Source organism: Marmota monax, unplaced genomic scaffold (genome assembly GCF_021218885.2).
Source record: "Marmota monax isolate L192 unplaced genomic scaffold, Marmota_monax_Labrador192_F-V1.1 WCK01_AAM20220418_F8-fsc00012, whole genome shotgun sequence".
Classification (NCBI taxonomy): domain Eukaryota; kingdom Metazoa; phylum Chordata; class Mammalia; order Rodentia; family Sciuridae; genus Marmota; species Marmota monax.
Window position 1 is genome coordinate 34,780,855 of NW_026695227.1, and position 27,034 is coordinate 34,807,888.

The 27,034-nt window shown below is 44.9% G+C and overlaps 1 protein-coding gene across 2 annotated transcripts; it reads left to right on the forward strand.

The window, feature by feature from the left end:
- The first annotated feature begins 797 nt into the window (after positions 1 to 797).
- Copz1 (COPI coat complex subunit zeta 1) lies at positions 798 to 25,541 on the forward strand. 2 transcript variants are annotated; one of them, XM_046436105.2, is made up of 9 exons: positions 798 to 873; positions 15,154 to 15,222; positions 16,785 to 16,866; positions 17,476 to 17,567; positions 19,256 to 19,311; positions 20,914 to 20,991; positions 21,762 to 21,813; positions 23,382 to 23,420; positions 24,193 to 25,541. In XM_046436105.2, the coding sequence occupies exons 1-9, from the start codon at positions 856 to 858 to the stop codon at positions 24,238 to 24,240; spliced, it is 534 nt and encodes a 177-aa protein (XP_046292061.1). In that variant the 5' UTR covers positions 798 to 855; the 3' UTR covers positions 24,241 to 25,541. The 2 variants fall into 2 exon arrangements, with proteins under 2 accessions (XP_046292061.1, XP_046292060.1); XM_046436104.1 differs by lacking the exon at positions 798 to 873 and having other exon boundaries at positions 15,097 to 15,222.
- The last annotated feature ends 1,493 nt before the right edge of the window (positions 25,542 to 27,034 follow it).

Consider the following 27,034-nt stretch of genomic DNA (forward strand, 5'->3'; position numbering starts at 1 on the left):
TTCTCATTTTGCAACGTCTTGTCCATTCTGGAAAACCGCAGCCCCTATACTCTATACCCTCAGAGTATACCTACTCTGATCCCTTCACCCCTGGGCCCCTCCTTCTCTCCCCTCTGGTCTCCAAAACTCTAACATCCTGTTTCACTTGAGTCAAAGAAAATCCGCTTTCAGAAATTCACTGGCTTCTTGCCTATTCCTGGACCTAGCAAGGTCCGGGACTCCACCTTGGGGAGGTTGTTACTGTGGCAATCAATTCCTGGAGGCCTTGATTTATACGGTTAACGTGTTGGAACATCTTTTGGCTCTAACTGCAAGATCGTGCAGATTTTCAGTGAGGATGTTTAAGGAATCTGAGCTGACGTGAGGGGAGAGCTAGCTGTTTAGGCCAAAACACCGTAAACTTCAGGGAGAACCTATGGGGGGCGCTGGGAATAGGGATTAGGGTAGGGAAAGATCGGTGTTTAAGGCTAAGAGAACTTTGCGCCCCCTAAAGGGAGTGCGGATTAAAAGTGCGGAGGACAATATCACGTGCTCTCCGTTCTACCAATTGAAAATTAACAATCGCTTCCTCTATTCCCCCTGGAAACAACCCCGCCCACTGACCTTCCCACCCCGTTCTGTTGTGAGGTTTTGGTGTTTTATTGAGTGTTCAAGCTGACAATCAAATACCTGTGCCTTCTGTTTGGATACCCTACTTCCGCTTTGCAAGAGGGTACAGTTATTGGTCAATGCAGCAGGGGCTGGATTTTCCTTATCCAATGATCTCCCTACTGGGAGGGGTTTCTTGAGGACTCAGGACCAATCAGCGGCTGCGTTGCTTTTGCGGCTCCACGTCGGCACCAGCTGCGGGGCAAGATGGAGGCGCTGATTTTGGTAGGAGCCGGAGGGGCGTAGAGCTGCTGCGGTGCCCAGACGGGCGGGTAGTCAGGGTTTAGCCGACTGGGAGCGGGGAGAAAGGGGAGTTCCGGGTAATCGTCGGGGACAGAAGGTTCTGCTGGCTGGTGTAATAAGTGTATGGCCTAGTGCAGGACCTAAAGCCTCGGTTGAGAGTGGGAGCCATTCCGGGGAGAAAACATAGAGTCCGTAAAAAGTTAAAGGGAGCACATGGTGTCCTTAGCATTCCCTAGGATTATAAGTGTAGTGGATTGGGGTCCCTCAAGGTCCTTCTCATTCTTAGCATTGTGGATGATATTCTGACTTGAATTTACGCAAACCTTCATACTTGCCCCGAAACTGTAAATTTAGAACATAGTTGTGTGGTCATCACAAAACTGGTTGTTTTGAATTTGTGTGTCCATTGATAACTACCTGGCACTTTCCTTCAAAAAAAAAAAAAAAAAAACTTCGATTTCCTGTTAATCCCTATTACATAGGTATGCCATGATAAAGACTCAGCATTCTGTCAGAGTTCTGGAATATTAGAGTTAGCATGGATCATGAAATATTTTCTCAGACTCTGTTCTCTCTTTTCCCTCCTCTTTACAGTTAGGATTCCTGCCCTTGTGGGAATGGAACTCAGGATCTCTTCCATAGTAGGGAAGCCTCTACCACTGTGCTACATCCCCAACCATAGGAATTTTTATTATAGGACCTAGGATGCTTATTTCTCTCTCTGGAGAATCATGGTGGCTAAAGAGGTTTATTTGCCCTCTAGTTCATTTCATCCTTTTTTGCTAATTCAAACAACATAGTTATTACTCCTTCTTTAGAATTGGACTAGAGCATTTCTCTTAAAAGTGCTTATCTGGCTTTCAGAAAGGGTGTGTGTGCCCGTGTGCTCGCAGGTATAAGAATTCCACCCCCTTTCCTTAATTTGATCTTTAGGCATCTTTCTAAAGAAGCTTTTTTGTCTTTTATTTTCCTTCAGATTTCATACATATATACACACAGATCCTTATCACTAAAAGGGAAAATAGGTTTTTTAAAAAACATATTTTTTAGTTATACATAGACACAATATCTTTCTTGTTTATTCATTTTTATGTGGTGCTGAGGATTGAACTTAGTGCTTCACATGGAACCCAGTGCTTCACATGTGCAAGGCAAGCGCTCTGCCACTGAGCCACAACCCCAGGAATAATAGGTTTTAATTTCCCTATTTCAAAGTGTCACAGAAAATTTCTACTTATCATATGGGTTGGTTAAGTTTAGGTAAAGAGCTTAAAAATTGAGTAATTCTAAGTATTGTCTATCAGGGAATTAATGAGTATTCTAACCCAGGGGCACTTTACTACTGAGCTACATCCTTTGCCCTTTTTATTTTTTATTTTGAGAGAGTCTTGCTAAGTGGCTGAGGCTGGCCTTGAACTTTTAATCCTGTCTCAGCCTTCTGAGTTGCTGGGATTACAGGCATGTACCACCCTGCCTGGCAGTTAATGAGTTCTCTTAACCCAGGTAACAGACTAAAATAGATTCTAGGGAATTGGTTTCTTTGGAAGTTTTTAGATTGTTTCATACATATATTTAAAAAGGAGTCTCCTTAAAGTCCAAGAAATGAGGAAGATGATGTCTGGGGAGTCATTTTTTTTTTTTTTTTTTTGGTATTGGAGATTGAAACAAAGGGCACTGGGGGCTGAGGATTTAGCTCAGCTGGTAGCGTGCTTGCTTCACATGCACAAGGCCCTGGGTTCAATCCCTAGCACTGCCAAAAACCAAAACAAAACCAAAAACCTGAAACCAAGGAGTGCTTAACCACTGAGCCACATTCCAAGCCCATTTTTAATTTTTAGCCAGGGTCTTGCTGAGTTACTTTAGGTCTCACTGATTTGTTGAGGCTGGTCTTGAACTTGCAGTCTTCCTACCTCAGCCTCCTGGGCTACTGCACCACCTGGCCTGTGGAGCCCCCCCCCCCCCTTTTTTTTAGTTTTAAGTGGACACAATATTTTATATTTATGTTGTGCTGAGGATCGAACTCAGTGCCTCAAGCATGCTAGACGAGCCCTCTACCACTGAGCCACAACCCCAGCCCTAGAGCCATTTTTTAAAAAAAAATATTTTTTAGTTATAAATGGATCTTTTATCTTATTTATTTATATGCAGTGCTGAGGATCCAACCCAGGGCCTCACACATGCCAAGCAAGTGCTCTACCACTGAGCCACAACTCCAGCCCCATGTGGAACCCTTTTTAACAATGAGTTTGTGTGCAATGGTGATTCGGCTGGACCTTTGGAGAAATCTGATCAAAATATATTCTTTTGAATTTGAGCAAAATGTGAAAATCTGTCATATTTTCTCTTCCCTAGTTTTGTATCTGCTTCTCTCTTATTCCTTCCATTTAATCTGTGTCTAAGATGCTGCATTTGAAGATCCTTGCTAACTTGGTCAGGTACCCCTGAACTTTGTTTAAAAACCATACAGGAGCCGGGGCAGTAGCATACGCCTGTAATCTCAGTGGCTCTGGAGGCTGAGGCAGGAGGATTGAGAGTTCAAAGCCAGCTTCAGCAGTTTAGGGAGGTGTTAAGCAACTCAGTGAGACCCTGTCTCTAATAAAATACAAATAGGGGTAGGGATGTGGCTCAGTGGTTGAGTGCCCCTGAGTTCAATCCCCAGTACCAAAAAAAAAAAAAAAAAAAAATACTGATTCTTTGTCATCAGGAACCTATATAATGGAGTTAGGGGAAACCAAGGTATAGGGAAAAGAACTTAATAAAGGAAGTTCCTTTGTAAAAACTTGGATTAGATTTTGATTTCCTTATCCTCCCAGACCAAGTCTCTTTCTGATGCTACTGTAGGTTTTCTCATTGGGACCTTTCCATTCTTTCAATATGCAGAATTGTCCTTTCAATCATCTGTTATATAAAGCTTTTCTTGGGGACCAAGAAAAAGTACCAGCATGTATCAGTTCTAATTTTTATGCTGATCTTTGATTTGGGATATTAAACCAGGTACCTTTCTTCCCCTGTATCATCTCTATTCAACATTTTTTTTTTCTCTTTACAATTTAACTTTAATTTGGACTCCAGTTAAGAATTTGTGTTCATTTTCCACTAATCCAGCCTTTCTTGACTGGAATTCTGAGAGAAGATTAAGCCCTACTGCCCTAAGGCATCCATTGCGTATAACCAATCAACTTCTCTATATCCACCATGGCATTATTTTGTACCATTCTTGGGATAAATGAGGAAACTTTTTATTACTTAAATATTATTATGTATTTGATGATTCAGATGAAGAGTCTCAGTTGAGAATCAAGTAATTTTTCCTAGATCCCTACTTCTCACTCCCCTGACATACTGGCCCACAAAATTCAGCTCCATCTGATTTAGAATCACCTTTTCTCACTGCTCCTTTTTCTCTCATTTCCTTGTATTTTTACTCAGTAGTACATCCTGATTTTTGTCTTCATCTTCATTAGTATTTCAAAAGTACAAGGGATTCCTGGATCTCACCTTAGATCTCTACTGAGCTAAAGAGTTTACTGTATTGGCCCAGTGCAGTGGTCATGCCTGTAATCCCAGCCACTCAAGAGGCTGAGATAAGAGGATCGAGAATTCAAAGGCAGCCTCAGCAATGGTGAAGCACTTAGCAACTCACTGAGACCCTGTCTCTAAATAAAATACAAAATAGGGCTGGGGATGTGGCTCAGTGGTTTTGTGCCCCTGAGTTCAATCCCTAATAAGAAGAAAAAAAAAAAAAAGTTTACTGAGATACTGTTTAACAAGTCACTCCTTAGGGGGGGTAGACTCCTAAAATACTTTGGGTTCCTACTCTTACATTTCTATTTGCTGATTCGACTAGACCTCTGGAGATATCTGATCAAAATGCATTCTTCTCACTTATACAAGGCATAGACAAGTTGTAGGATGTTGAGAAAGGAAGGGTAAGATGGACTGGGTCAAGAAATTGCTGGGCGCTGGGTGTGTGGTGGTGCATGCCTGTAATCCCAAGGGCTTGGAAGGCTGAGACAAGAGGATCGAGAGTTCAACGCCAATCTCAGCAATTTAGGCACTAAACAACTTAGTGAGACCCTGTCTCTAAATAAAATACAAAATAGGGCTGAGGATGTGGCTCTGTGGTTAGGTGCCCCTGAGTTCAGTCATTAGATGCCCCTGAGTTCAGTCCCCGGTTCAGAAAAAAGAAAAAAAAAAGAAAGAAAGAAATTGCTGGGCGCTGTGGTGCATGTCTGTAATTCCAGCAGCCAGGGAGGCTAAGGCAGGATGTTCAAAGCCAGCCTCAGCAACTTAGCAAGGCCCTAAGCAACTTAGCAAGACCTGTCTCCAAATAAAATGTAAAAAAAGAGCTGGAGATGTAGCTCAGTGGTTAAGCATTGCTGAGTTCAATCCCTGCTCCCCACCCCCCCAAAAAAAAAATAATAGAAAAAAATAACCATCAAAATTTGCTCTGAGGGCTGGGTCTGTGGTTCAGTGGTAGAGCACTTGCCTGGCACATGTGAGGCACTGGTTCAATCCTCAGCACCATATAAAAATAAAATAAAGGTATTGTGTCAATCTACCACTAAAAAATACATATAAAAATTTTGCTCTGATTATGGAAATTTCTAAATAACAATAGGTTCTCTTTTTTTAGGTACTTGACAGTAGGTCACATTTCTTAAATAATACAGCCCAAGCTTTCAAACAGATTTGTCTTATCTTTTTGAGGTCTCCTTGTAGTCTCTAAGGAAAAAGACCCTTTCATCTCTTTCAGTTACCAGGGGCTTAATAATAATGCTCTTCAGCCTGCATCTTTGGACTCAGCTTTCTCTCTCCTGCTATTTCTTCTGGTTCTCCCTTTTTTAGTTGAAGGGAGAGGAAGTTCTGTAGGTCACCATTCTCCATTAATAACCTATGGAAGCCAGGTGCAGTGGTCCACACCTGTAACGCTGGTGGCTCTGGAGTCTGAGGCAAGAGTTCAAAGCCAGCCTCAGCAACAGTGAGGCGCTAAGCAACTCAGTGAGACCCTGTCTCTAAATAAAATACAAAGTAGGGCTGGGGATGTGGCTCAGTGGTTGAGTGCCCCTGAGTTCAATGCCTGATACCAAAAATAAATAAATAAATAAATAAATAACCTATGGAATCTTGCTGGGCATGGTGATGCATACCTGAGATTCCAGCAACTTGGAAGGCTGAGGCAAGGAGTATCACAAGTTCAAAGCCAATCTCAGCAATTTAGGGAGACCCTAAGCAATTCAATGGAACCTTGTCTCAAAAGAAAAAAAAAAAGACAGGGGAATGTGGCTCAGTGGTTAAGTGCTCTGGGTTCAATCCCCATTACCAAAAAAACAAAAACAACCCACATGAAATCTTAAAGATAATCACCTACCCCTTCCTTCCTCCTTTACCTTTCCCCCCCTCAAAGCTGAATTACTCCAATAGTTTAGATTCTTAAATCTTTGTACATGGGTTTCATTTTTCCTAATCCTCTCTGGATTCCCATTCTATCTATTTTTCCAGTGCTTTACAGACCAGGCTCTAACTCTGTCCTTTCTCTCTCCTTAATAACTTTACTCTAAAACAATGACCAAGTCCCAGGTTCTAAGCCTCACTAAAAAAATCAGGCCACTCTAAGTGCACAAGGATGTGCATATACATGGAAGAAGAAACTATACAGAATACATCAATGACTCTTAAAGGTTGATATTGCTCCATGGCCCTTGCTTCCTGAATCATCTTAATGAGGCTTTTGTTAAATTCTTTTGGCACTAACAGTAGAGGTACTTGGCCTAAATGCCCCCTCCCCCTGCTTTGGGCAAAGGTATCAATTACATTAAGCCCCCAAAGCACTCCCATCTCATTCTTGGCAGTCCCCTGTGCCCCTCTTCCAGCTGCGTCCTTGCTGGTGCCTGGCCCCTCCATTTCGTTAGGAGAAGCAATCTCCTCATTCCTGTGCTGTGGAGATATATTTCTCAGCTAGGGCTCGAGCAGTGCCAGCACTGCCCCCGGTGAGGTCCCTGGCAGCCATAAAAATTTTTATTGTGATTATGTTGGTGTCGGGGTGTCCATCTGGGTTATTGCACACCTAGTTTAATTGATTGAAGTTTAATTTATTGACACTTCAAATTAAATGATCAGAATAAACTGTGCTGTTACTCTGGCCGGCTTGTTTTAATGGTTGATTGCTGGAAGCAGACCTTGGCTTGAACTAAAACCCCCAAAGAGCAATTGACGCTGCTTCTAACTCTCCCCATGTCTTGCCCTCCAAGAAGACCTCGTTATAGATTTCCGACGTATTTATATATATTTTTTCCCTCTCCTTCACAGTAGTGGGAAAGAGTTGGTCCCTGGCAAAGTATAAATTATATCAAAGGTCTAGGGGAGCTGTCACATGGTCAGAAGAAGAGGAGGGGCCCTCTGAGAAGAAAACCAGACCCTTGAGAAGCCAGGTCCTCCCTGGGAGGCAAAAGATGAGTGCAATTATTTGGATATTTGAGGAGCCTACTGTTAGGTTTAGGATCTTTTTTGGCACCAGCGATTGAATGCAGGGATGCTTAACCACTGGGCCACAACCACAGCCCCTTTTTTTTATTATTAGTTTTTTGTTTTGAGACAGGATCTTGCTAAGTTGCTTAGGACCTCACTAAGTTGCTGAGGCTGGATTTGAACTTGTGATCCTCCTGTCTCAGCCTCCCAAGTCACTGGGATTACAGGCATGGACACCACATCTGGCTAGGGTCTTTTTCATCTAGATTCTTTCTTCTCTTTCTTACTTTACTGCATTGATGTGGCCCGTGGCTTGGTTAGAGTCAGGATATTGACAAGATCACTAGTGAAAGGGGAACTGGAGGAGGCAAATAAAAGATGGAATAGTAATAATAAAGTGTCAGTACCTACCCACTTAAATGCTGGAGTAATTAGGAAGAGGGAAGGCAGTGTGCCCCTGGGGCAGCTGATGAAGATGGATTGGGAGGCTGAGTCCGTTTACATTATGAGATGCCTGCACTGGCAAGGGCCCTCTTACAATTTGCCTCTCCTGCTTATGGACAGAATGGCTTTCTCACATCAGATTATTAGAAGGATCTCTCCTGTCCTTAGATTTACTAGCCTCTTTGACTTATGCTGGTGTTTGACCTCCCCTCCTCTTCAGGAAGTCCTTCCTGTTGTGTAACCTAAGTCATATATGCTGCAGAGGAAGCCTGTTTCCTCTTTGATTTGGCCTCTTTTTTTTTTCTCCCCACTCTCTATCAGTTTAGATGTCCCCATCCATAACCAATTGGTCTGGATAGTTCTGACAGTGAATTTTCTCCAACTCCTTTTCTATTGTGTAGTTTTTAGAGAGAGACTAAAACCAGAGAGGAGAGCAATTCTGCCTTAGGGGTTGATTTGGGGGTGTAAATAGACTGAAAAATAAACACAGGCTGTCAATTCAATCTTTCAGAGACTAACATTGTTTTTAGGAGCAGATGGTGGGGGCAGTGGGTTAATCACGATACAAATTATGACCAAGAATGCATCAGAAATGAATCTAGCTCCATTTGCCTGTTTTCTTTGCTGAGTGATATTTAAGGGAGGGCTTCTGAATTACCAAACTGGGGCAGCAGGAAGTTCTAATACTGCTCTCAGGCCTCAGATGTGGAATATAGTCTAATTTCAGCTTGTTCAATTCATCTCTCTTCCCATCAGTGCTGCATCATTGTCCCTCATTTCTGTGAATCTTTCACTTTCATGATGGTTGAAGAGTCGGGGACTGTGTGACCAACCACTAGGAAAATTTCTACAGCAGAAAGCCTTTCAGAGTTTTAAGAAAGGACCCAAGATTTTGCATTCCTGAAGAGTTTGAGGCTTGGTCATCTTCATCCCGTAGATTTCACAGTTAGCAGACTAGGCCGTTGACCGCCGGAGGGGTGTGGTGCCGGCCTCTACTCCCCCTGCTGGCTGTGTTAGTTTTCTCAGCCTCATTCATTTCTGAAGGCCACACCTGTTTATTGAATTCATTAACTTGTGAGAGGCAACAGGCCTAATTTATAAAAGGATCAATCATTTCCCCATTTTTTTCTCCTTCTCCACATTATTGTATTATCTTCAGAGACAAACGTGTTTAATTCTCAACCCACATCTGTGAACTTGAAATCATAAGTTCGTGAGTGTGTATTTTGCTGGGAGCAAGGTCCATAGATTTCACCAGCTTATGAAGGGGGAAGGGAGCCTGCAGTTACTCAAAAAAGGTATTAACCTTAACTGATCTAGGTCAAGCCTCTTACTTCTCCCATGAAGAAGGTGTTTTGGAGAAAAAGGGAGAATTTGAGTATGGCTGATCAAGAATGTAATACAAGGATCCTAGGAATTTAGAGACATTTTCTCCAGTATTGGCAGAACTCTTGGTGACTTGGCTTGCCACGTTTTGGATCTGTGTTGGCTAGGAAGATTCTTTCTAGTTGTCTTCTTGCCATCAGTTCTGCCTAAGATATGTCTTTAGTGTCTTCTTTATAACCAATATTTGGTCTCATGTCAGCCAGGGAATGTTCTGAGGTACCTGTGGCTCCTATTCTAAAGCTCTGCTTTGTTTCCCTTCATGCTGGGGATGGAACCCAGGGCCTTTCTGGCACTCAGCCACTGAGCTGTATCCCCAGCCACTGAGATAGATCCCCAGCCCCTGAACTGTGCCTCTTGACTCTAACTGCATGTCCTTGTCAAAGCCCTTAGCTAATTCTTCTGAAGTCCAGGCTTGTGGCTTGCAGATTGGAGCCCTCAGCCCCAAAGGAGCTTTTAATTGGAAAAATGTTGGCACAGAATCAGGGAGCAAAAATACCCAATTTTGCCATGTGCAGCTGGGAGTGGTATCTAGGAATTTTTCCTTTGAGTTTTTACTATCTTGGTTTTATTTTATAAATAGGATTGAGAGAAGAGCATCTTCTAGTTTCTGATTGGTTGAAACCCATTGCCAAACCATGGTATACCCTTTCAGTGTGGCCCTAAGAATTTCTCTTTAAGAAATGAAGAACTGGGCTGGGGATGTGGCTCAAACAGTAGCGCGCTCGCCTGGCATGCATGCAGCCCGGGTTCGATCCTCAGTACCACATACAAACAAAGATGTTGTGTCTGCCGAAAACTAAAAAATAAATATTAAAGATTCTCTCTCTTAAAAAAATAAATAAATCTTCAAAAAAAAAAAAAAAAAGAAAGAAAAGAAATGAAGAACTTTCCAGGAATCACAACCAGATTCTTAACTTGTTGCTCTTTTGGTTTTATGGATAACATATTCTACCTCCATGAAGGGTTTTTGATTTTGCCCCCTTAGTCACAGCTCCCAAATATTCTATCAATCTGCCCTAAACACCATTCCTCTAGTCTTTTGGTGGCATATCAAGATATATCGAGTGTTACACCCCAAAGTATTCTCTTACTTTTTTTTTTTTTTTTTAATCTTTATTTGTATGTGGTGCTGAGGATCGAACCCGGGCCGCACACATGCTAGGCGAGCACGCTACTGCTTTAGCCACATCCCCAGCCCTTTCTCTTACTATATAAAACTATATAAACAGAGTAACTCAGTGATTTTTAAAAATCCATCTTTACTAGTTTCACTTAAAAGACACACAAATATAGAGGTTTTTTATTTGTTTGTTTTTTTAACCCGGGGATTGAACAACTGAGGGGCACTTGCCCACTGAGCCGCATCCTGAGCCCTATTTCCTATTTTATTTAGAGACAGGGTCTCACTGAGTTGCTTAGCACCTTGATTTTGCTGAGGCTGGCTTTGAACTCCTGTCTCAGCCTCCTGCCGCTGGGATTACAGGTCTTTACACCGCTTTTATCCAGAGCTGCCTTTTAAATACTTTTGCTAATGACTCTAGTCCTGAGCAAGCTGCAGGTCATCCAGAGGCCCACAGGGGGCAGCACTAGGAATGACCCCACCCCCACCCCACCGCCTACAGTCCTAAGTGTGCAGAGGGAGAGGGTTCTGGAAGACAGTGTTTTTCATCAGGTTTCAGAAGCCCTTTATAGAGATTGAAGACACATTTGCAGAAGCCTCATTTGTTAATTTTATGGTGTTTTCAGCTGTCCTGAGCAGAGCATTCTAGTTTTCTTGATCATAAAAACATGCATGAAAATCTGTCCTACAAACCAGTCTGCCTGTACACCATTTCCAGGCACCATTAGCATTTGAGGTGAAGTTCTGTTATACACTCAGGCTGTGGCTCTCTGAAAGTCAGTGCATCACAGAACTTTGTCTCGAAAGCTTTCTAGCAGCTACCCATTTGGGGAATGGGAGGGAAGAATAGACCTTTTAAGTCCTTTGAATATGGGCCTAAGCTTGTAGGATCTTTCTTAACAACAGCATTTAATATGCTACAAGGTCAAGCCTAGTCCATTGTCTAGGAAGCCCATTTCTCAGTAGCTGGGAGTTATTTATAAACTTGCCCTTTGCTAAAACTTAAAATGAAATTACATTATCAGTAATGGCTTCTGGGGCCTTTAAACTGGTTGGTTTTATGGCATGAGGGGAACTCCTGGCCCTCCCCATTCCTGAAAGGTAAAGGCCCCGGGCTGAAGTGGAACCGGCTGCAGTCAGGAGGTGGCAGGAGAAGTAAAGAAGCTGCTGCTGGCTCCAGCGGAAGTAGAATAGAAATGTCAAGCAGCATTGAAGTTCTAATGCATTTCTAGCTATTTTGAGTGTGATTCTTCTTTGGAAGTTTGAACTAGCCAGCTTTTCTGTCATGCCTTCTTTCTTCTTCCAGAGCTCTAATACATTGAATCTGGACCTTGTCCGTGCCTTCCTCAGCCAATCTTTATGCTGCCCGGGAAGACCCAGTGTCTCTCTTTTAAGCAGGTATTCTAGGAAGCCAGTGAAAAGAGCAGAAACAGAATCCAGGGAATGTTCTTCTCTCTTTGCCAGCATAACTGTTTAGGCACTGATACTACTTTGGCCACAAGAACATTGACTTTCACAGTTGGCTTGTGGCTAATAGGGCTTTTCTTTTCTTTGTATTCCTGTACCTTCTAAGTATACCAGATTCTGTGCCTGCAAGAACCAGTCACCTATGCCTGAATAAGGTCCAGGATAAACTAGTGGGCTTTTCTCTAAGTTGCAGTGAATGGATAGAGGGACAAAGCCAAGGATCTTCAGGGAAAACGGTTGCAGGAAAAAATGATTTCTTCTAAACTTCCTTCTTTTGGACTTCTTTGTTTCCATTAAGGAAACTCATTTCACTGAGTGTGGTGGTACATGTCTGAAAACCCAGCTGCTCTGGAGACTGAGGCAGGAAGATAGCAGGTTTGAGGCCAGCCTGGGCATCTTAGTGAGACCCTGTCTCAAAATATGAGAAAAATAAAAAGGTCTGGGAATGTACCTCTGTGGTACAATGCTCCTGGGTTATATCCCTGGTACTGAGAGGGGAAAATAAAGAAAAACACTGGTTGCAATGGCACACACCTGTAATCCCGGTGACTCAGGAGGCTGGGGCAGGAGGATCGCAAAGTTTGAGACCAACCCTAGCAACTTAGTGAGGCCCTAATGACTTAGCAATACCCTGTCTCAAAATAAAAAAAATCAAAAGGATTAGGATGTGGCTCAGCGGTTAAATGCCCCTGGGTTCAATCCCTGGTACCAAAAAAAAGAAAAAAGAAAGAAGGAAACTCATTCTCAATTCACTGACAGGGAAATCCTTTATTGTCTCCCTCTTGGTGAATCTAGGAGCTAAGTTGCTATGGAACAGAGGCTGCATTAATGCATTAATGGGGAAATCTTTGTATGGGAAGATCTTTGAGGAGCTAGGTAGGAGTTAGGAAAGCTGCTTCTGTTTGTGACCTTAATTTAGACTAGACTCTAGAGGACTTCCCTCTACTAGACAACAGTTTCCTGATTGGAGACAGAAGTTCCTTCTACCTTGTTTATTCCAGAGTGCAGTTTATGGGGGGCAGCTCTAAGGATTGCTTGTCAGAGGAGAGGTAAGGTCAGTAGTAATATCACCCCAAATGGTCACAGTAGAAAAATCCACTTATATGCAGAAATCTAATTATAAGAAATCCTTTAGAGCTGGGGTTGTTGCTTAGTGGTGGAGAGTGCTTGCCTCACATGTGTGAGGCACTGAGTTCCATTCTCAGCATCACATACAAATAAATAAGTAAAGGTCCATTGATACCTTAAAATATATATATATTTTTTTTCTTAGAGCCTTTTTTTTTAATTTTTTATTGTTGGTTGTTCAAAACATTACATAGTTCTTGATATATCATATTTCACACTTTGATTCAAGTGGGTTATGAACTCCCATTTTTACCCCATATACAGATTGCAGAATCACATCAGTTACACATCCATTGATTTACATATTGCCATACTAGTGTCTGTTGTGTTCTGCTGCCTTTCCTATCCTCTACTATCCCCCCTCCCCTCCCCTCCCCTCCCCTCTTCTCTTCTCTCTCTACCCCCTCTACTGTCATTCATTTGTCCCCCTTGTATTATTTTTCCCTTTCCCCTCACTACCTCTTATATGTACTTTTGTATAACCCTGAGGGTCTCCTTCCATTTCCATGCAATTTCCCTTCTCTCTCCCTTTCCCTCCCTTAAAATATATTTTTAAAACTTCCCTTAGATGCTCACTACATCATGAAAATTTGTTTTCGGGCTAGGGATATAGCTCAGTTGGTAGAGTGCTTGCCTTGCATGCACAAGCCCTCAGGGTTCCATCCCCAGCACCCCAAAAAAATTTTTTTAAAAATCAAAATTATTTTCTCCATGATTGAACAAATTCTGAGTTTAGTATATGTCAGGCATTGTTCTGGACACTCAGATAAATCAGTGAACAAAACCAAAAAAACAAATTGCTGTCCTCAAGAATTCAAGTTGTGAAAGTTGACATTTCTTATCACCCTTTACTCCTGTTCTTAGCCTCCCCTCCCCCTCCGGAACTCTGTTGGTTTCTCACGGGGACACCTACACCTCCTGGACCCTCATGAGCCAGTTGACCTTTGTAGAACGTGTAGTTTCTGAATCCTTGGGTATAATTTTTTTCTCCTCACCCTTGGGTCTTTGTTCAACATGTCCTTAGAGAATGTGTTGGAGGACTAGGGGTTTTGCTTAGTAAGACCAGGAAAGGAGCAAAACAGCAGCCCCATTTCATAGCGCAGGGATCCCAGTGGTAAGTAGTGTTGATTGCCAAGTCAAGGAATGTGCCCTAGCAAATGCCTTCTGTACAGGTACCACTGCTTTCCCTGTCCTCCCCCTTTCCCCTCCCCTAGTAAGCTAATTAGAAGAGAGTGACCCCAGCCACTGCGGCTTTTTGTCTTTCTGTGCTCTCTTCACTGAACTGCAACAGCTGCAACCAGCCCACCACTGAGCTTTTGCAAAGAGGTATATTTGCAGTTGATGAAGGGAATTAAATGTAACCCTTTAGACTGAGGCTGGGATTCCCTTATGAGAGCCAATATTCTTTTTTATTTTTCGGTGCTGGGGATGGAACCCAGGACCTCAGGCAGGCTAAGCACATTTTCTACCACTGAGCTCATAATCCCCAGCCCCTAGGTTTGATTCTTGATAGTGAAAGAAAATTCCCCTCTTGCTTACTACCTCCAGTCCCCAGGGTGTTTCTCAAATCTTCTTACGACCCCCAAAATTCAGATTGGTTTTTGTCTTAGCAAGTTAAGTGGTAGTGACTAGGATATAGCGGGGGAATTGGGCTTGGTAGGAGAGTTTTGGGGCTGTGTCTGTCTCTCTGGGCTGCGTTCAGAATTGGTGTGTGTGTGCGCACGTGCATGCACATAAACACTTATTTTCTTCTATTCAGTGTGTGGGTGGTTTAGGGAAGGCTTGCTTTATGCCTCTGCATTGCTACTGCATTGGGACTGCAGACACTTCCAAGTGTACTAGGGCATTCAATCCTATTTTCAGATGGCCTCATGCAATGCCTATTAATTAATCTGGTCACATTCCATACCCACCTGTGTGGGAGACCAGGGAGGGATGGTAATTTGGAAAATAACTGTACCACAGTGTTTGGAAATAACAGCATGACCTACCTTGACTGAGCTCTCTGTGAGTCAGATGCTTCCTCTGTCGCTGCCTTGGAGTCCTTTGTTGAAATGCTCCCTCCCCCAGGTCATTCACTGCTTGATCATTCTCAGTGGGAAATGTCAAAATCTAACTGTGTCAGGGAAGGGGACATATAGAGTCACCTCTGTAACCCCTTACAGCCCCAGTGTGACTAGGGAAAGTTATCTGGGGTGCCAGTGGTGATGGGAGCCTTCAGGACTGAAGGTGTGTTCGTATCTCCTCAGGAACCCTCCCTGTATACTGTCAAAGCCATCCTGATTCTGGACAATGATGGAGACCGACTTTTTGCTAAGGTGAGATTCCCTTTCAAATTAGTTTAGGAGCAGGACAAAGACATTGCGAGCTTGGAATCTTGAAGACTGGCCCTACTAACTCATATTCTTTGATAGTGATAGTATCATTTTGAGAATCTTCCATCTCCCCTTGACATTTCCAGATAAAACCTCAGTTTTCTTTGGGCTCTAGCTACACTGCTTTTCTACTTGCTGTTCTCAGACTTTGACCTCCACTGTTACCCGCATCAGAGCTGGGAGAAGCATTGGAACATTGGTTCCTGATCAGAGCAGTGTCTAGATGTTAGAAGCACTCTACCCATGTACATCATTCCTACCTCCTTCCCTCCCACCCTGTCACCTGCTTGGATTTACCCAGGGGATTGTTTTGTGGTTTCAACTCTAGATTTACAGGACTCACCAAGCTTCTTACCTCTTGCCTTCCCAGTATGGTGTTTTTAACTTTGGATCTTTTGAAAGAGAGGAGAAAGGACACCCCTCTCTTCCCTCCATATTCTCCCCCTCCTGTAGAAATTTCTTCTGTCCCTGGTGTATTAACTCCGGGCAAGCATAGCATAAATCAATCAGCAGGTAGAGATTAGTTTAGAATTCACCAGCTGTTCCTCCCTGTAATTGGATGTAACTATGCAGGACACCTTTTGAAACAGTTATCCAGTTACTAAATGCCAGACCTGTCATAGGTCTTCAGCTGACTGCGACGGATTAGCCCCTAAAGAGCAGAACGATTTAGCAGCCTGCATCTCCGCCCCCTTGCCAGGGAGAGCCTGGGAATAGGTTCAGCAATGTGCTAGACTGCCCCCTGCTTCTCTTAGTTTGCAGAAAGGAAAGCTGAGACTTGAGAGAGACCACAGGGCAGGGCTCCCCATGCTGTGGAGGAGGGTTTTACAGTCTTTCCTCATTCCTCAGCTTCATACAGTGAGGGAGTGTCTGAGGAAGGGTCTGAGGAAGAGTTCTGCCTTCCAGTCTTTGTTTTCTCTGGCATGGCTGCCTGACAGGGCAGCTCCCCAGAAGCACTTGGTGGGAACGGTCTTAGGAGAGCTCTCCTAAAATGCAGATAGAAGCAGGACCTCATCTCCAGGTGTGGTGGCACATACTTTTAATTTCAGTGACTCAGGAGGCCAAGGCAGGAGGATCACAAATTTGAGGCCAGTCTTACCAATTTAGTGAGGCCATAAGCAACTTAGTGAGACCCTATCTCAAAATAAAAACATAAAAGGGCTGGGGATGTTACTCAGTGGTTAAGTGCCCCTGGGTTCAATCCCTGGTACAAAACAAACAAACAAAAAACGCAGGCCTCATTATAGGTCTGGTAGACCTTTGCCCACCGTTTTAGAAATGTGAAGTGGGATTGCTTATTGCAGGGTTCTTTAATTCTTTCTTTAAATTTGATTACTCACTGCTCATTCTCTGCCTCAGTAGCCCTTCCTTCTCCACGTCATTATTTCTCCCTCACCCTCTGCCTTGAAGGAGAGAAATCCAAGATCCCAGGGCGAGCATAGTCACTAATCATTCTGGGCTCCCAGCTCTAATGACCCAACCCTGTCTCCTTTCCCTCTGACCAGTACTATGACGACACCTACCCCAGTGTCAAGGAGCAAAAGGCCTTTGAAAAGAATATTTTCAACAAGACCCATCGGACTGACAGTAGGTCATTTTCCTTTCACTACTCCCTCTGTTGGGGGCGAACCATGGTGGGAAGGGGGTGGCAGCAGGACTGCGGAAAAAGGATAAAATGACTGCCTCCTTTTTCTTTTTCACCTCCTCCCCTCATATAATAAACTCTTCAGAAATGTAATGGGGAGGTGAGTGTACCTCACGCGGGAATACTGTGCTGGAAGGTTGGCTGTTAGCTACCTGTCTAGTCCCTGGATTTATGAGCCTCACTTGACAAATTTAACTGCAGCTCTGCTTATTGTACCGCATCCATTAGGGCAGGTAAATGGAAGTCTGTAAAGGTGACCGCTCTGCATTTTCACCTCCGAAGGATCGACTAGTATCCTGTCTCATATACAAGGAGGGAAATAAGTGTAGTGGGTAGGAGTGGGGGAGGGAGGTTAGAGAGAAGATACAATTTAGAGTCCCCCGGTTTAAATTTCCCTTCTGATACCACCCCAAAAGAATAGGTCAGTTTAAGTCTCTGGAGGTCATTAGAGCCTGCCTTACCTTGGCCCCAAACAACTGGATACCAGGAGTTCAGGTAACTCCTACTTCCTCATCTCAAGCCACTCCCTGTTTCCGCCTTTCTCCCCCCAGGTGAAATTGCCCTCTTGGAAGGCCTGACGGTGGTGTATAAAAGCAGTATCGATCTCTATTTCTATGTGATTGGCAGCTCCTATGAAAATGAGGTGAGAATCCCCAGTCCTTTTTACTATCTTTGATCCACTTCCTAAACCACAGGCAGGACGTAGCCGCATGTTTTGGGCTTAGGAGAGCCACATTCCTCTGGCTTCTGACAGGACTAACCAAGGGGTCAGAGATCTCCACCATGGCTCCACAAATGAATCTGCCTAGAAAGGAAGTTTTCCCACTTTCTTAATTCCATATAGAAGGCACAGTGTGTGTGTATGTATGTGTATATATATATTTTATAATACAGGTTTTAATATCCTTCCCTGCACAGTGTTTTTTAAGATGGATTTCTGAGATATGGTCAAGGTTGGGTCAGGACGCTGGGTCCTCTGTGAATGGTGCATACCCGACTGAGCTTGAGCTAGGAACAGATATTCTGGGTCATGCTGAAGCTATACAGTATGAATGGGTCATTGGATGAAGTCATACAGTATGAATGGGACTATGGGTGAGATCCTAGCCTGCTTCCTATATTCAGGAAAAACCATTTATGTCAAGTAATAGCAACTTCCATAAGAGCAGATAAGGGCTGGGGTTGTGGCTCAGTGGTAGAGCACTTGTCTTGCACTCTTGAGGCACTGGGTTTGATCCTTAGCACCACATAAAATAAAGATATTGTGTCCACCTAAAAAAACTAAAAAATAAATATTTGAGGGGGGAAAGGATAGGTAACAATAAGCCCCCAGATAATTTTTAGCAAAAGTCAAAGTTTGAGAGACACGGAGGGCTAGGATTGTGGCTCAGTGGTAGAGCGCTCACCTAGCACATGTGAGGTCCTGGTTTCGATTCTCAGCACCTCATAAAAATAAATAGATTAAAAAAAAAGTTTGAGAGATGCACCCCTTACTGAGCTCTTATTGCTTCGAGTGCTTTGTTAAGTACATTGTTATTTAAACCTTGCAGTGCTTCTGTGAGTCTTAGGTGTCAGTGCCTTTGTTTTATCAATGAGGAAACCAAACCATGAGGAACCATAAAATTATTTGTTTGTGGCCATTGTCAAAACTACAAAAGTGGCAGTTTCATATGGTTCAACGAAATAATTCTGTCAGGGTCATATGTATAGGAAATGGTTCAGCTGGGGTTTAAACCCAGTTCTGTCTGACTTAAAAGCCCGTGCTTGGGCTGAGGGTACACTCATTTGGTGGAGTGTGCACTGAGCATGCTCAGGGCCCTGGATTGGATTCCCAGCACCATAGGGGCAAAAAGAAGGACATGCTCTTTCCACTAGCTATGCTGTCTTTCTCTGACCTTAGCAGTGATTTTTCTCTGTACTTAAGACATCAGATAACACATATACAATTAGTAAAGATATGTGGAGGACTCGGGCTGTGGCTCAGTGGTAGAGTGCCTGCTTAGCATGTGTGAGGCACTGGGTTCAATCCTTAGCACCACATAAAAAAAATACATAAATAAGATAAAGTTATTTTTTAAAAAAAGATATGTGGAGGACTACAACAGGAAAATTCTATTTAAACTTCTGGCTAAAGAGGCCTCAAATTGTGGAATGGTGTGGCAGAATTCACTCCTGTGAGAAACCATACGTCCTCTTCCTGTGTTGTATTCACTTCTACCTTATGTTTCTGGTCCTTTTAGAAAGCCCATGTATTTTGATTGGAGGGTTTTGCTTTTGGGGAGCAGTTTGTAGGGCCCTGATCCTTCTCTTTCTCCCTCTGTCTCTCAACAGTTGATGCTTATGGCTGTTCTGAATTGCCTCTTTGACTCCTTGAGCCAGATGCTGAGGTAAGCAGCCATTCTTACTGTTGGTTTGGGAGAGAAAGTAGCTATTCTTCAGGCCCAAGGATTTGAGGGGGATCAGCAGAGGCTCCAGGGACTCAATTTAGTTTAAGAAGTGGTCTTATTATTTCAGAGTAACTCACACTGAGGGGGAGGACTGGATGGAGAGCATGTCCCTCCCATGGAGTAATTCTCCTGAGGATGGGGATTCTCCTACTGGTCCCCAGTGGCTCTGTCAGAGTTCTCAGCCCCTCCTGATGCTTCATTCTCCGAGGCTCTGAGGGGTCATTCTTTGCATTAGAAGCAGGCAAAGGGCAAGCATAAGGAAGTATCCCATGTGAAACATTCATACCTTGGGAATGGAGGCGGCACTCCCAAGTTTCTACCTCTAGCCCTTAATTTTCCCCCTCTGTAGAACAGGAATAATGTGCTCTTTACCCTCTCCTCCCTTTCCATCTCCTCACTAGTCCTCTGTTCTCCATGTCGATGGGCAAGAGAAGAGACATAAGATACTTTTCCTGAAAACACCCAGGGCTCTGAACTTCATTCCCCCAGCAGCTCCCAAGTGAACCCAGTACAGACAGCATCCGGAACAGAACAGCAGGCGCTCTCAGCCCCACAAAATCAGCAGGGCAAATGGCTCAGGTTTCCTCAGGAAGGGGATGATTTATTTTTTAGCCAGGTGAATGAATAGACTTCATTTTGGGTAATCTAGTGAAAGAGTCAAACTGACGGATGTGACAGGCCACATGCACCAACCACCGGATCTGCAGCTGGTGGATATGGACCCTGATTGTTCTTAGCCCCCTTGTTGGGATTCTTTTCTGAGCCTGAGCAGAGCTGGTAAAGGAAGGGGGAGGATGGGATGCAGAGCGAGCTGTAGGAGGTTTGTCAGAGCTTGAGTGCAGATAGGGTTTGTATTCAACCCCTTCCCACCTCCCACCACCTCCAGATTTTTAGCTGTGTTTGTTTCCTTTTTTCCTACCTACTGATGTCTGTGTTTATAAGCAATGTCATGAACAACATCATAGTAGGAAAACATCACGTAGGAAAAAAATTATATATCTAAGCTGGTCTCAGTGGCTTGTGCCGGTAATCCCAGCAACTCAGGAGACTGAGGCTGAAGTATTTCAGGTTCAAGTCAGCCTTGGCAATTTAGTGAGACCAGGGCTTGGCACAGCAGTTCCAGAGACAGAGGCAGGAGGATCGTAAGTTCAAAGCCAGCCTCAGCAAAAGCAAGGCACTAAGCAACTCAGCAAGACCCTGTCTCTAAATAAAATACAAAAAAGGGCTGGGGATGTGGCTCAGAGGTAAAGTGCCTCTGAGTTCAATCCTCAATACCAAAAAAGAAAAGAAAAGAAAGAAACAATAGCTCTGGATAATCAGCCTATTATTCACACTCTTTTTTGACATTCCTGATTCTTACTCAGCATACAAAAATAGGAAAAGGGTTAGAGGAAATTAGGTTGGCTAAAAAGTTCTTCATCTTATTCACCTCTTTATGTGCTTGTTGGACATATTTATTAGTATAGTTTGGGATCCCTATCCAGACAATGTCCTAGGATTCTATCACACAGGACTGGTTTTTCTCTTCTTTGGGGGATTCAGGAAAAATGTAGAAAAGCGAGCTCTGCTGGAGAACATGGAGGGGCTCTTCTTGGCTGTGGATGAAATCGTAGATGGAGGGTGAGTTCTCTTACCTGCCTGGATCTGGGATGGTTGGGTGGCTTGCTCTTCTTCTAAGTCAAGTGGGCTAAGTGGTCAGAATTCTGTCCCCATAGTATGTTGGTCCACTAGGACAGAGTGAACATGCTAGGCATCCTGGTGTACTTCCCAGCTACTCAGGAGACAGGAGTGCAGGTTCAAGAGCAGTCTTAGGCTGGGCAATGTGGCACATGCCTGTAATCCTAGCGGCTCAGGGGACTGAGGCAGGAGGATTGAGAGTTCAAAACCAGCCTCAGCAACAGCAAGGCGCTAAGCAACTCAATGAGACCCTGTCTCTAAATAAAATACAAAATAGGGTGGGGATGTGGCTCTGTGGTTGAGTGCCCCCGTGTTCAATCCCCGGTACCAAAAGAAAAAAAAAAAAGCCTTGGAACTCACACCTTGTTTCAAAAGTAAAAAATAAAAAGGGCTGAGAGGGGACTGGGGATATAGCTCAGCGGGTAGAGTGCTTGCTTCACATGCACAAGGCCCTGGGTTCAATCCCCAACACCATACACATACACAAAAGGGCTGGGAGGCCTGGTGTGCTGGCACATGCCTATATTCTAGTGACTCAGGAGATGGATGCAGGAGGATTGACAGTTCAAGGCCAGTGCTGGAAACCTAGTGAGACCCTATCTCAAAATTAAAAAGTAAGAAGGGCTGGGGATGTAGCTCATGGTAGAGCACCCCTGGGTTCAATCACAACACATATCCCAAAGTGAACAGTGGTCTCTTTTTTGTCTCTGTAGGGTGATACTAGAGAGTGATCCCCAGCAAGTTGTACACCGGGTGGCATTAAGGGTAAGCAGCAGCAATGTATTTTCCTGTTATCCCCCTCCCCCGAATCTATCCACAAACACCCTCCAGAGCCAGACCAACCGAATGTGTCTAAGGGTCTGGGCTGATAGCATACATACAACTTTTGTCCCTCCTTCCTATCTTAGGAAGGAAGGGAAGCAAAGGAACTTATTTCTTCCCCTAACATGATACCTAGCATCTCATGTTGTCTTTGTACAAAGTAAACATTTAATGTATTGCATGAATGATGAAATAAAAGAAACTTTAATATTCATGGTTCTGAAACTTGAGGTTGACTTATTTCCTCTTTGAAGATAGATCTGAGACAGAGGAGTGTCTTTCTTGCCTTTTAAAGTCTTATGTAACAAGGTGTGGTGGCTCACGCCTGTAATTCCAGTGGATTGGGAGCTGAGGCAGGAGAACCACAAGTTTGAGGCCAGCCTCAATTATTTAGCAAGGCCCTAAGCAACTTGGCAAAGTTGCTCAAAATAAAAAATCGAAAGGGCTGGGGATCCCCTGGGTTCAATTCCTGGGAGCCCCCCCCCAAAAAAAAACATTAAAGTCTTAACATAACTGAGAGTACTACCTCTCCATCAAGAAGTACTTATTTACCGGGCATGGTGGTGCATGCCTATAATCCCAGTGGCTCAGGAGGCTGAGGCAGGAGGATCTCAAGTTCAGAGCCAGTCTCAGCAAGGCCCTAAGCAACTCAATAATACCCTATCTCAAAAAATAAAAAGGGCTAGGGCTGTGGCTCAGTGCCTAAGCACCCCTGGGTTCAATCCCCATTACCAAAAAAAGGTTCTGTTCATCAGAACCTCAGTCCTCTTTGGTACTAGTGATATCAGAACGGGGCCTCTGAGTCCGCTACAAAAGGCTGCAAGTCTGCTATGGGGATCATGGTGGGTAGGAGAGCCTACCTGCAAATTGAGGGGGTGCTATGATGTCTGAACAAAGCAAATCTCCCCATTCACAGAATGTCCCAGCTCTGACCTCCATAGAGTGAAGGCTGACAGTGCCGGGTAATGGGAAATCTTCTCCCTTAACTGCCGTGGGCTCCATTTGCATAGTTTAATCTTCTCCTCTAACATATGTCTCTATGTGGCAAGAGAGAGGGTCCCCCACCACCGACTCCCCCCTTCCCCTTCTCAGGCTGCTGTTGCAGCAGTTTATTTCTTCAAATTAACATGCTGTCGTTACCCATCAGGCCTTGCGGGATCCATTAAACTATCCCTGGCTCCCCCTCATCCTTTCCCCAGCGATATTGATATTCAGGGAAGGTCTTCTCTGACTAGGGAATCAGGTCCCCCCCCCCCCCGAGTTGAGGGAGTTGAGGATCAGATAACCTGCTGATTACTCGAAATGGAATAAATCTTTTAAGAAGTCTTGCCTTAAAATGGAGGATGGATGAAATGACCCTTTTGTGTTTATGGTCCCTCTGGCCAAGTAAAATTGTGGCTGTACTAGAAGGGACTGAGAAGTTTAGGGCTCCTGCCTTTTGCTTCAGTTTAAAAGACCACCTCTTCCTATCCACTGCCAGCCTCCAACCTAAATGCTTCTCTGTGCCACAGGGTGAAGATGTCCCCTTAACGGAGCAGACCGTGTCTCAGGTATGACTTTCTCTCTTCCTCTCCAGATGGATGGGGTCACTAAAGAGGAATAGTAGTCCATCCCAGTTTGCCAAGTCTGATGAGACTGGAGATCTTCCCTGGTTCCCTCTTATTCCGGAGAACTGAAACTCACACAGCCCTGTGCTCCCCACCCCCCTCCCAACTCCTCTTCCAGTTGCATGTGAGCAGTGGCTGTCAGCCCTCCTCAGTACCCTTCAAACCCTCCCTGCCTGATGCCTCATTCAGTGATTTATTCCCCAGCAGAGGCTTGCCTTAAGCAGATGGTCTGTGTGCGTGTGTGTACACACTCTCTTTCTCTTATTATTCAAATGAAGGCTGGAAATGCATATTCTAGGATATACAAGTTTTGCAGATCCATCCTGCTACCTTGACTGCAGATAGATTGTCTACCTGATTCAGGGGCCAAGGGAGGGGTTGTTTTTTACCCACTAGAAATCCTCCCTAAGGAGTTCATCTGGATGTATGACCTCTTCTTTTTAACATATGTCCAGTAACCCCCAGTTTTTTTTCTTTCCTCCCAGGTATACCTCTTCTCTCTTCATCCTCCCAGTGGATTTGAATTTTGGGGGAATTTCCCAAACTGACAATCCTCTAGGGCCTTAGAGACTTCTTCCTATTCCTCTACCTTTGGGGATTTTCTATTCCTCATTCTTCTAAGGACGGGGAAGGCAAGTGACGAGAAGGAGAGCCCTGCCCCCTTCCCACCCTGCCCCTCAGCAAGTCTCCCTCAGTGCTGCCCTTGTCTCTGCAGGTGCTTCAATCAGCTAAAGAACAGATCAAGTGGTCACTCCTCCGGTGAAGACCCCGTGCCTGGCTCCTCGCCCCCCTCAAAACTCTGCATGTCTGCTGTGATTTCTCATCCAGGCCCAAACCGGTGCTCTCAGGGTCATCTCCCGGATTATAAGGGATCCTTAAATCTCCATCCTGTCTGGGGTTGCCCCTCCCCCAGTACACTTCTCTCTCCTCAGTCTTGCTAGGAGTAAAGCTCCAAGCAGATTTGGATGCAGAGCAGAGGAAACATCCTCTTTCCTTCTAGACTGGATTTTGGTCCATGCTCTCCTGCCCCCATATTTTGTCTACTCCTTTGCCCTTCGCTGTAGCTACAGTCCAGATCAAAGCAGGAGAAAGAATGTGCTGAGTGTTTTCTTCCCTTTGCCTTTACCAGGCCTTGTCCCAACAGCCCATATGTCCAGCAAGGGTAGAGGTAGGAGGAGAATTCCTTTCTATATTATGAGTGAGGTTGGGGATGGGCAGGGATGTGTCCAGTCTCAGTCTCAGCTCCACTTACTGGCCTCAGCCTTTTCCCCCCATTTCTTCTTACTGCCCTGTCCTTTGCCTTGGAAAAGTGATTGGAGGCAGCTTATAGGAGTGGCAAAAACAGTGAGTTAAATGTTATGGAGTGGGCTTATAAAGTTCATTCTCCACCCTGATCCTGGCATGCAGCTTTAAAACTGCTGTGGTCTGTGAGTGGTCATTCTGGGGAGGTCCATCTCTTGATCTGCAACATTAATTCTCCATCTTTACTACCCATGGGCCTTTTACCTGGTTTATCCTCTCTGCCCCAGAGCAAAGCCAGTCCCTAGAACAAAATTCCATTCTAGTCTTGGGAAGAAGAGTTTTTGCTCAGAACTGGGGAAGGAGGGGGACTTTCAACTGGGCCCTTGAGGTGATTGGTCCCCTCAGCTCCCAACATGTATTTTCTCGTCTGCCTTGGGTCTGCAATCTGCTGCTTAACCCTGTTCTTCCTTTGCCTCAGCCTTACATGAAAGCAGTAGGTCTGGTCTCTTTCCCTCCCTATGTGGCCAGGAGAGGTCACTTTCCTTTGGGGTTTGGGTTTCCCCAGGAGGATAAGAGAATGGATCATCCACTCTTGGGTCTAATTTTTCCCCTGACCCAAAACTTCTTCCCCACAAAAAGATAACCTTCCTGAGACTTAAACATTCTGTCCCATCCACTAACTGCCAGTACTCCAACACTGAAGTGGGGCAGACAACTGGGCATATTTGAGGGGCATCTTGGTGTAAGAGATGTACAGTCAGGAGATGGCCACCTTCCTATGCTGCTCTGTGTGACGAGGAATAAAACATTTCTTTTTCCAAACTGCCTTTGTGTGATGTTTCTGTTCCTCTTCCTCTCTTTTTGGCAGCTACTCCTATTCCTCCAGCCCCCTCCCACTCCCCATCTTATAATATTTCTTCCCTCCTACCTCAGAGACTCCCCAGTAACTCAACCCCCCCATCCCTAATTTACGGGGCTGTTTGCCTCCTTGGCATAGCTCCGTCCCCTCGCCTGGAAATTGGCGCCAGGGGTGGGGTGGGGATGGTATTTTCTCAGTGGGAGTCTCAGGGAACTGAGTTCTCCCCCCACCACCCCCAAAGCCAGCTGCCTGCTCCCGCCTCAGCCATTAGTAACCCAGAGACGCGCACCTGCGTGGGGGCTCTCCTCCAGCCCCTGCTCCCTTCCTGCACCTCCCACTCCTGCTCTGAAACGGCGCTGAGCGGGTTATTTATCGGAGCCAGCGCTGCTCCAGAAGGTCAGGACGGCGGTGTAAATAACCTCTTCTCGCCATTTCCCCGTCCCTCCAGAGCCTGCTCCCCTCCCCCTCCTCCACCTTTATTCGCACAAATGAATGTGGCTGGGCTGGCGCAGAGCCTGGCCCTGCATCTTAATGGGGCGGTGAGCTCACAAGATGGATTTAGCTGGGGGTTTTATGGTTGCCGCGGCGACAGGAGAATGCTTTGGTTTTCTTTCCCCCTTCCTCTGCAGGATTTTAAGGAGGGGGCAGTTTGGGGAGTCCTCCTCTCCACTGCAATTTAAGGGTCTCCTTCTCAGTCACCTCTACTGCTTATGAACTGGGCCTGCAATTCCAGGATTAAGCAAGACAGATGGAAAGGATGAGGGGAGGAAGGTCCAAGAATGAGAAGAAGCCCTGCAGCACAGGACTTGCCTGCTTCCCGTTGGAAACCTGACAGTTAGGCTCAGCAAGTGGGGAGCACCTGGGTGCAGGATTCCTCTCAGCACATAGAAAAGAAGAAAGTTCATGTTCCATTACGTCACTCCTGCCTGTGGTCTTGCATTGAAAGCTGGAGTGCAGCAGGCAGAAGGGCTAGGGTCATTCTGTCTTTACCTGAGCTGTACAAAAAGCAGTGACCAGACTTAGCATCCTAACCTGCCTTATCACCCAGCTTGGTCCTTGGGTAGGGGATGTGTCAGTGCTGGAGTTGGGGATTGGTGACCAGCGATGGTGTGGTGAGCTGAGTTCTATCCAGTCTCAAACTTGGAATTCTCTGAGCTTCAGTTTCTCTTGTCTTCTCTTTCCCAGTAGGAATGAAACTTTGGGTGCCAGGCCTACCCAGGATTCTGGTCAGCAATTTTCTTTCAGGACTCTGAGCAAACCATCCTCAGCACTGACTGGAGCAGAGACAGGGGAACATTGCATGATCTCCCTTGCTTTTTTTTTTTTGGTCTGGTTGTGGGCCTCTGAATTTCTGTTTGTGAGCCTTTCCCTATTTCCCAGGGGACCCCAAGAGGCCCCTCCCCCCCTCTCCTGCTTCTTCCCCTTTGGCTGGGAAAGTGACTACAGCCTGAACAGT

What these genes read in the sequence shown, in the direction of transcription:
- Copz1 (XM_046436104.1), top strand. Translation starts at nt 15,112, where the DNA reads ATGGGAGCCTTCAGGACTGAAGGTGTGTTCGTATCTCCTCAGGAACCC. An exon ending in CAAGACCCATCGGACTGACA is followed by an intron (nt 16,867 to 17,475) that starts GTAGGTCATTTT and finishes TTCTCCCCCCAG; the next exon opens with GTGAAATTGCCCTCTTGGAA. An exon ending in GATGAAATCGTAGATGGAGG is followed by an intron (nt 20,992 to 21,761) that starts GTGAGTTCTCTT and finishes TTGTCTCTGTAG; the next exon opens with GGTGATACTAGAGAGTGATC.